Source organism: Trichosurus vulpecula, chromosome 4 (assembly GCF_011100635.1).
Source record: "Trichosurus vulpecula isolate mTriVul1 chromosome 4, mTriVul1.pri, whole genome shotgun sequence".
Taxonomy (NCBI): Eukaryota; Metazoa; Chordata; class Mammalia; order Diprotodontia; family Phalangeridae; genus Trichosurus; species Trichosurus vulpecula.
Genome location: NC_050576.1, coordinates 426,055,659 through 426,066,178, shown reverse-complemented (window position 1 = coordinate 426,066,178; position 10,520 = coordinate 426,055,659). Strand labels below are relative to the sequence as shown.

Below are 10,520 nucleotides of genomic sequence, written 5' to 3'. Positions count from 1 at the left end.
ATGTTAAAGTATTTATTAGGAAGAGGTGAAAGGATTAGCATGTAGCAGTGAGGATCCAGTTGGGACTGTTGGCTTTTTCTGGAAGTATAAGAATCAGAAGAAACAAGGATGGCAGTGATTCAAGTTTTGGGTTTGGAGGATGATACAGACATAGGGGTTCAAAGGTTGAGTACAGAAACACGATCAGAAACAAAGGTGGGATAATCATATATAGTTAGAAAGCCAGTATTAACTGGACTGCTCTACTGGTATCTGTTCGATGTCAAGACATTCAGAAAAAGACCCCAGCATAGGAGGTTGACCACTGGCGTGGCATTTATGAAAAGATATAGCTAGGAGACTTCATCTCTGTATCAGTGTGGGGAATGTCCACACTGATGATATCAAATATTTACCAATCAACAAGCCGACTTGCCACTTACTGGCCAGGGTCAGCTAACCCTAAAATGTTAACAAGCATTTTCTCTTATCAAACGGGGATACAAAGACAAAAACACAGTTCCCACCTTCAAGGAGTATACATTATATGGTGGGGCAGAGAATAAATTGCAGAAGGTGTGGGTCATGGCATCAAGCCCTGTTACTCTCATCATGTCCTTAATTTCCCTTTTTAATGTTCCCAGGTGTACATCAATCTCTGGTTGCACAGAAAGCAGACGAACGCTGCACCCTGCGGGAATCACTCAGCGAGGATAAGTCCTCGACCCCGTATTCGCGAATCCTCCGCTCTGCAGCTGGCTACTTCCTTGTCACGGTAGGAAGGGTGGACCAGCTTTGCCACAGTCTTACCCAAAATAACCTTAAGGAACAGAGGCGCGGCTCCGGATGTGACGTAGCGGAGTAGGCGGGCCAAGATGGCGGCGCCCGGCAGTCTGTGAGGGACGACGGAGCCTAGCTGAGCCCGGCAAGTTGTCCGCAGCTTTTCGCATTATGACTGCCGGCTGTAACGCACGTTCCTCATTAGCCTTGACAGGTATGGAGTCTTTTAGCTCCCTTTCACCCGAATTGTGTGGTCCCTAGTTCTGTTCCGAGACAACCTTGGTAGCCCTTGACGGACACTCCCCGGCGTGGTGGGGGAGTGTCCCTGGTTTTCGCCTTTCAGCCTCCGCGGCTGTCTTCGCTGGTTTTCTTTGGGACTGTAGTTTCTGGGCTGTCACTAGAAACCACCACCCGCGCCGTCCGTAGATGTTTTGCTGCCTTGTTCTGGTGCCGAGGGGCTGCATGCTAGGATTTCGTGGGGCTAGAACGCATGGAGCCAAGGGGCGCTTGTTCCGGGCCCCCTATTAGCCGCATGCTTCTTTGTTGTTGCGTTGATCTCGGTTTAGCCATCACTGAGGAAGCGCCTCTTACTTCACTTAGCTTTCTTAGGATTTATGGAATGTCGGAGCTGGAAGGGACTTAATTGATCATTTAGTTCCTGTAAGCCTCATTTTGCCAGAGGAGGAAGCACAGTAACACAACCCCCACATTTCACAAATGAAGAAACTGAGCGCCGTAGAAGGCAAGTGACTTGTCGATCTCCACCACCTCTTACGTCATTGCATTAAACCTCATGTGACGGATTCGGAAATTTAGTCCCAGATATGATTCGTTGGCTCCACAAAGTAGTTTACTGCTAAATGCAAAAGATAGCCTTTATTTCTTTGATTAAATCATGGCCTTGTTGCTCTTCTGTTAGTTTTTGCTGTTCAGAAACTTTATCAAGCCATATAAAACGTTCCTGAATCTATTATAAGTCACAAATTCAACAGGCTTTTTATTAAGCACTTACTATATACAAGGCACTAGGGATACAGAGACAAAAATGAAAGCAGTCCTTGTCCTCAAACTTATTTTTTAATAAGGTGATGTATACACAGATAAGTAATTTGTGGGAGGGGAATGGGGAGGAAGAGCACTGACAATTTGGAAAGATCAGGAAAGAGGGTTCAGGAAGTGGTACCTGAGGCTGACTATTGAAAGGAGATAGAAATTCTAAGAGGTGGAGGTTTCACTTTTTTAAAAATCTCCTAACTTTCCACTCATAGCATAACCACCCTAGTTCTTTATTAGACAATTGCAGTAGCCTCCTAATTGTTTTCTTCATATCCAAACTTTTCCCTCACCTTCATACCTATCATAGGGCTGCCAAATTGTCTGTAGTACAAAATGCAGACTCTTTCATTTAAAGCACTTCACAGTTTGCCTCCTGCCTATTCTTAGGCTTGATTACTCATCAGTCTCTACACAAACTACTTGCTTGATGAATTCCATGCATTGCAATCCATCTCCTGATTTCCTGCCTTTGTAAAGGGCCCAAACCTTTAATCTTGTTTCTCATCTTACCTTTTGGAATCCCTATCTTCTTCAAGGCTTAGCTTAAGTACCACAGAGTTGCCTTGTTTTTGTCTTTTTTCACTAACATTTTAAGGGCACCCCCGTCCCAGGCACCCAGGATTACAGCTTTGGTGTTATCCTAGACTCCTCAGTCTTCATCATATATATTTAATTGGTAAGCAAAGCTTGTCATATCTACCTGTGCAATATTTTTTTTTGTATCTGTTGCCTTCTTGTGCCCACCACCCTGGTTTGGGTCTTCATTACCTCCTGCCTAGACTACTGCAAAAGCCTCTTAACTGGTCTCATTGCCACCAGAACCCCTGCTCTCCAGTCTGTCCATATAGCAGCCAGAGTGGTCTTACTAAAGTATAAGTTTGACCATATCACTCTCCTATTCAGTAATTTCAGTGAATAAGCTCTCCTGTTTAGCCTTCAAGCCATTCACAAGGTGTCCCCAACATCGGTTTCCAACCTTATTAAACAGTCCTATTCCTGCATTCTTTGGTCCAGTCAAACTGGTGTTCTTGGTGTTCCTTGCTCATGGCACTCTATTGACCCATCTCTGTATCTTTGCCACTGGCTGTTCTTCATGCCTTGCATGCGCTCCTATCTCACCTCTGCTATATAGAATCCCTTGTTTCCTTCAAAAAATCTTTTCAAGTGATGACTTCTTTATGAATCCTTTTCTGTTTCCCCAGCTGCCAATGTTCCTTCTCCTTTAACTTGTGTAACATTTTGCACATATTTATAAATACATGTTATTTCTCCTTACAGAATGTAAGCTCCTTGAGGGTAAGAACTGCTCATTTTTTTCTTATACTCAGTGCCTAGCATAGTACCTGAACAGAGTGGATGCTTTATAAATGCTAAATGACTTGAATTGAAGTGAGAAGGGAGAGTATTCTAGGCATGGGAGATAGCCTGTGCCAAAGAATGTAAGCAAGTGTATTAGTACAGCAATAATCACTATATAGACGATAATTGTCAATATGCCTATGTGGTTCCATATTGCAACATATGAGAGATTCTCCATGTAGAAAGAAGAAGAAGTAAACCATTTATTCAGACACCAGAGGACCAAATCCCATAACCAATAAGCCCAGTCCATCACAGCAGCAAAGAACTCAATACACAATATCACAGCAGAGAACCACTCCATTCCATAACCATCAATCCCCCTGCTGGGGCCTTGCTGCCAACACACACACTCACAGCACAGCTAGCTCACCTGTGTCTGCTCTCTCCCTCAGTTCTAATTGCTCTCTCTCTGAGCATTTCCTGTGACCCACTTTCCTTTTCCTCTCAGCAAGCTCCTTCCACCACATGTGACTTAGGCTTCCTGTGATGTAAGCAGGTCACATAGCCTATTAATGGGTGGGAAAAATCTTCAAATCTAAATGGTCATCATATACGGCCCCAAGATCTTTCTTATCCATTACATAGGGCAATGGGAGTTTTGGGATAACTGGTATCAGTAGAACTTTACATCAGTACAACAGGGATAACACAAAATAAGCATATAAAACAATGTAATCACTCCCCCCTTGAACAAATGGGGCTCAGAATCTTGGGGTAAGGGGTGAAGGTTTCGTCTTCCATAGCTTCTTCTTGAAATTGGACATAGAGCTGTCCCTGCCACTAGAGGTAAAGAGTCCTATTCCAGAAGTCAGTTTTTAGCAAGCTGGCATCTGGAACTTGGATGATGCCAGGTCCAGGGATGACGCATCACAGTCATGGACAGGTTCAGGAGTGACATCTGGCTTAAGGGATCAGGCATCTGCAGGTAGATGGCACTAACCCTGCAGGAAACAAATCTCACAAACAAATTTAACAGATGAAAGTCAAAAAGAAACAAGGAAACAAGCATAGCCTCATTCACAATAGAATACATGAATCAAGGATACAACTTGATAATCATTTTCTCTTCGATAAACAACTGTTATGGTGTTATCCTTCCCATGTGCTATAATTTCTGCAGCCTTTGGAACATTGTCTGGCTTCCATTTTACCTATACTTTAGCTCCCAATTTTATTCTATCAATAGAGCCAAATCTTTCCTTCCTCTGATAGTTATTTTGGAAGGAGGGTCAGTTTTCACAAGAGGTATTGTTTTGCAAGGAATAATAATCAATTGAACTATTCTATCATTTTTACAAAACCACATGAGTTCTTTACCCAAATTCTGGAATGTCACAATAATTTCTTCTTGATAATTAGAATCTATCACTCCAGCTAATACATGTATTCCTTGGGTAGCTAATCCTGATTAGGTAATAATCCATCCAAAATGATTCTTAGGGATTCTCATACATATCCCAATGGAGATTTTTCTTACTTCTTTTCTATCCAACCAAACGTCTTCTAAACATTGTAAATCATATCCTGCCAAACCAGGTATTCCTGGATATGGTGGTAGGACATCTTCCCTCATAGTCCAATATTCAGTATTTGAGATCTTATGTGTTTGCTGATTTCTAACTTGCAGATTTGGGGTCATCATTCTGGCTAGAGGTGTACTTCCTCCTAATTGTCTATTATTTAAATTACTTAAAGCAGTGAGCAAATTATCTTTCCAATGTTGATATGAATTATTAGAACTTAACTTCCTTAACTGTTCTTTCATTAATCCATTCATTCTTTCAATTAACCCAGATGCTTGTGGATAATATGGAATTTGATATATCCACTCTACATTGTTCAACATGCAATATGTCTTCATTTCATTACCTTTGAAATGTGACCCATTGTCACTTTGAATCTGCATTGGGGTTCCATAATATAGACTTACGATATCTAGAGTTTTACAGGTGTTCTGAGTTGCATTCTTATAAGGATAAGCCACTACACCTGAATAGGTGTCAACACAGGTACATATAAATTTGCATCCTTTATCTTGGGGTAATGGTCCAATATAATTTATCTGCCAAATGCATTGTTCTCATGTTCTGGCACAGTGAGGGCCACGTGAGCATCTGCATGAAAAACTTAACAAATTAGTAACCAAAGATGTGTCCCATGTATCTTCCTATAATTCTTTGCCCCAAACTTGTTTACCATGAATTTCCCAATTTTTATTTTTCCACATGGGCATCCATGTAGCTAACCCATTAGCTACCGCCCATGAATCAGTGAATATGTGACACTGTCCTCCTTATTCTGCTTGATGTACTGCCATCAGTTCAGCATACTGTTTACTTCCACCTATCCCAGTACTTTCTAAAGTTTGCTTAGTACCTGGGTTACAGGCTACTGCTTTCCAATGTCTTTTATGGCCCAAATATTTTGCTGTCCCATCAGTAAACCATGCATGTTTCTTCTGTTCTTCAGTTAGTCCATCATATCCATCATTCCATTTTGCCAAGGGCTATACCAACTGTTGCTTTGGATCAGAGGGTTTATCATTTCCCTCAGTGTATATATTTGCTTAGATTCATGTAGAACAGAAACTCCACTTTTGCCTGTTTTCATACTATTTTGAAAATACCATTTCCATTTAATCATGCTAGCCTCTTGCACATGTCTAATTTTGTGAGATGCTGGGGTACTCATTACCCAAGTCATAATCAGGATTCCAGGCCTTAATATCACTTCGTGGCCCAGAGTCAGTTGTTCAGTTTCTACCAAAGCCCAATATGCAACTAACAACTGCTTTTCAGAAAGTGTATATTGTATTCCAGCTGAAGGTAGTTTCTTAGACCAAAGTCCTAAGGGTACATTTTGGGCTTGGTTGTTTTTGCCATAAATTCCAGTTCTCATAGTCATCCTGTATAGTCACTTGTAATTCCCATGGGCCACTTTGCATAGGCCATAAATCTAGAGCCAGTTGTATAGCAGCTTTGGCTTCTTCAAAAGCTTTACTGTGTTCAAGTCCCCAATCAAATTCATACTTTTTCCTAGTAACTTTATATGAGGGTTTAAAAATCTGTCCTAAGTGTGGAAGGTGGTGCCTCCGATATCTAAATTGTCCTATGAATTTTTTTCGGCCTCTCTCTTATAGGTGGGGATAGGAAAATCCTGAATGTTTTGTAGAGCTTATGGGAGAATTTCTTGCAGTCCTTTCTTCCATTGTATACACCAAAACTTTGCAGTTTGAGCTGGCCCTTGAATTTTTGCAGGTTTAATTTCCCTTCCTTTGCTTTTCATATGCTCAATTAAAAGTGTGAAACCCTTCTCCATTTCTCTTACATTTTCTCCCTGTATTACAATATCATCTATGTAGTGGGTAAGCTGTACACCAGCTAACTTTAATTCATCCAAATGTTCAGCCACATTCCTGTGACAAATAGTTGGGCTGTGCAGATATCCTTATGACAAGTGGGAAAAGTATACTGTTGGTCTTGCCAAGTGAAAGCAAACTGGTTCCATTGTTTAGAGTCTGTTGGGATCATAAAGAAGGCATTGGCCAAATTAATAACTGTATACCAAGTGCCATCATATTTCTGGATCCTATCTATTAAAGTAAAGTATCTGGAACAGCAGCATACAAGGGTGGAGTCACTTTATTCAATTGTCTATAATCTACTGTCATTCTCCACATTGTATCTGACTTTCATACTGGTCATACAGGATTATTCCATTGAGTGGTTGTAGGGACTAACACTCCTGCCTCAACAGATTCCTTTATAGTACTAGCAATTTCATCTTGCCCACCTGGTACATGATATTGCTTCAAAGTAATTACTTTAGAAAGTTCCAGTAAAGTGATTAGGTCCATTTTTACTTTTCCCATTAAACTATTAATTCCTATCTTCCTTATTGCAAATTGATATCGCCCCTCAGGTAAATTCAGAGTCATGCCTCTCAATATATCTATTCCAATGATGTATTCAGGAATGGGTATGGTGACCATGGTATATTCTTTCTTAGGCAGTTGTCCAATTTTCATTGTTAGTTTGACTTGTGTGGCTGATATTCCAGCCCCTCCTAGTCCTGTGATGGTAATAGGAATTCCATGCCTGAACTTGTCAGGGTCTCCATAAATCAAGGTGGCCTCCACCCCAGTGTCAATCAGTGCCCTAGTTATAGTATTTGATCCATTTTTCCAACATACGGTCAGATTAATATGGGGTCTGTATTCCTATCTCTGTGTTTCTTTAATCTGAGCTGGGGCTCATCCTATTTCCTAGTCTCCCTGAAGGTGTGACTCACTTGGATACAAGGTTCATGATATGTAGGATTTGTAGGGACAGTTCTCTGTATTCCATTTACTATTAAGCCCCTTTTTTTCTAGCCAAATTAACAGCAAAATCAGTTTATTCCTGAACAGTAATCTCTTCTGCCACCTGAGATTCCCCATCTTGCTGTGGTAAAGAAATATTCTCATTTGAGCTAAAAGTTTCTCTTCCTGTCTGAATTCTGTCTCATAACAATTTGTCCCTGCTTTCATATATAATAAGATATGCCGTGAGTAAAATCCAGCCTTTCCTAGAGAGTGCAGTTGGCAATTCTCTCCCTAGCTTAACTTTAATTTCTTGCAAACATCTTTTCAAATCTCTAGGCCCTCCCCCTGTAGCTTCTGTTCCCAGGTTTCACATAGCCCTGTTCCAAGGACTACTCCCTTGCTAGGGAGGAATAAGGTACTTCCTCCCATCCTGGGATAACCATTTCTTCCTCCAATGCTGTTCTGCCTCCAAATAGAGATCTTATACCTGGTGATCCCATCCTCCTAGTCGCCAAACGTATTAGCAAGGCAATCACAATATAGACCATAATTCTCAGTATGCTTATGTGGTTCCATATTGCAAAATATAAGACTCTCCATATAAAAGGTAGAAGAAGTGAGCCATTTATTCAGACATTAGAGGACCAAATCCCAAAATCAGTAAGCCTAATCCATCACAGCCGCAAAGAACTCAGTATACAATATCTCAGCAGAGAATCACTCCATTCCATAACCATCAATCCCCCTGCTGGGGCCTTGCTGCCAACGCACACACTCACAGCACAGCTAGCTCACCTGTGTCTGCTCTCTCTCTCATTTCTAATTGCTCTCTCCTCAGCCTTTCCTGTGACCCACTTTCCTTTTCCTCTCAGCAAGCTCCTTCCACCACATGTGACTTAGGCTTCCTGTGATGTAAGCAGGTCACATGGCCTATTAATGGGTGGGAAAGATCTTCAAATCCAAATTGTCATTATAGCAAGATGATTCAATAAACATTTATAAAGCACCTACTATGTACCAGACCCTGTGCTAAGCACTGGGGATACAAAATTGAAGTTACAGTTTAATGGGGAAGATAACATACAAATGCATACAAAGCAAGCTATATAAAGAATAACTAGGATATGATTAATAGAAGGAAGACACTGAAATTAAGAGGGGTTGGGGAAAACTTTGTAGCGGGTAGAATTTTTAGTTAGGAGATAGAATATTGTATATGAGGATTAGCCAATAGTCCAGCTTGGTTAGAAGTGTGTGTTTGTGTGTGTGTTTAGGGGTTGGGGGAGTGGGACAGGGAGGGAGGTGAATTAGAAATTAAGATGAAATAAGCTTGGGAAAATAAGATGGAGCCAGTGAAGAATAGCAAAGCATTTCAGTGGCCTAAATGTCAAATAGAGGAGGTTTTTGTCTTAGAAATAGTCACTGAAGCTTCTTTTTTGATAGAAGAATGACAGTTAACCTGTGCTTTATGAACATCGGTTTGGTTATGGCCATTGGATTAGAGAAAACGGAGACCAGAAATAGTGATGCTATTTGGCTGGCTCTTCCAGTAGTCCAGGCTAGAGGCTATTAAGGCCTAAAATGGGGAGGAGACATATATGAGAACTATTGTGGAGGTAGAATTGACAAATCTTGGCAACTAGTTGGTTATAGAGTTTGAGGGAAAGTAAAGAATATTGGGGATGACTTTGAAGTTATAAACCTGGGTGACAGGAAAGATGATAACAAATCTTTACACACACACACACACACACACACGCACACGAACACAAACACAAACACACATATTTTTTAAGGAAACAAGCATTTGTTAAGTGATGTGCCAGGCAGTATACTAAGCACTTTACAAATATTTCCTCTTCTGATCCTTACAATAACTTTGGAAAATAAATGCTATTATGGTCCCCATTTTGCAGTTCTGGAAACTGAGGCAAATAAAGGTTGAGTGACTTGCTCAAGGTCACACAGTAAGTGTCTGAGGCTGGATTTGAACTCAGTGCTTCATGACTCCAGGCCCAACGCTCTATCCACTCTACCACTTAGATGCCTCACAGAGGAATGAATTAATCTTCAGAGAAAGGCAATTCTTTAGAACTGGGTTTTCCCCATTTTTTTAAATTAAATTTTATTTTTAGTTCTAAATTCTCTCATCACTCCCTCCTCACCCATTGAGAAGGCAAGAAATGCAGTACATTTTGTGCGTATGAAGTAATGCAGAACATATTTCTCCATTAGGCTTGGTGGTGGGGAGGGAATTGAGAAAGAAAGAGAAAAAAAATGCTTCTTTCTGCACTGTTGGGTCCCATTATGAGTCCTTTGGAATTGTGGTGCATCATTATATTGATCAGAGTTAGTTAAGTTTTCACATATACTTATCTTTACAATATTGTTATTTCTGTGTAAATTGTTTTCTTGGTTCTGCTCACTTCACTTTGTATTAGTTCTTATGAGGCTTCCTATGTTTTTTGAAACCATTCCTTTCATCCTTTCTTAGAGAACAGTAGCGTCCCCTTATGTTTATATACCATAGCTTGTTCAGTCATTCCCCAATTGATGAACGTAACCTCTGTTTCTGGTTATTTGCCACCACAAAAAGAACTGCTTTTTTTGCTCATATGGATCCTTTTCCTTTTTCTTTGCACTCTTTGGGTATGGACCTAGTAATGGTGTTGCTGAGTCAAAGTGTATGCTTTTATAACTGTTTGGGCATAGGTCCAAGTTGCTCTCGAGAATGGTCAGACTAGTTCTCAGCTCCAGCAGTGCACTAGTGTACCTATTTTCCTACATGCCCTCCAGAATTTGTCATTTTCCTTTTCTATCTTGTTAGCCAATCTGATGGGTGTGAGTTTGTACCTTCAAGTTCCTTTAATCTAGTTATTAGTGATTTAGAGCATTTTTATATGACTATTGATAGTTTTAATTTCTTCTTCTGAAAACTTGCTTTTTATATACATTGACCATTTACCAATTTATCAAAGAATGACTCTTATTCTTACAAATTTGGCTCAGTTCTGTGTAGATTTGAGATATGAGACCTTTT

At 40.5% G+C, this 10,520-nt stretch overlaps 1 protein-coding gene across 1 annotated transcript in view; it reads left to right on the top strand.

Moving 5' to 3' along the window:
• Positions 1 to 823: 823 nt before the first annotated feature.
• The window catches only part of LOC118847913 (protoheme IX farnesyltransferase, mitochondrial), a 127,504-nt gene continuing 117,807 nt past the window's right edge, over positions 824 to 10,520 (top strand). Inside the window, exon 1 of the mRNA XM_036756606.1 lies at positions 824 to 973. Coding sequence (XP_036612501.1) covers positions 931 to 973 — 43 coding nt within the window. The 5' untranslated portion in view covers positions 824 to 930. The remainder of the gene's footprint in view (positions 974 to 10,520) is intronic.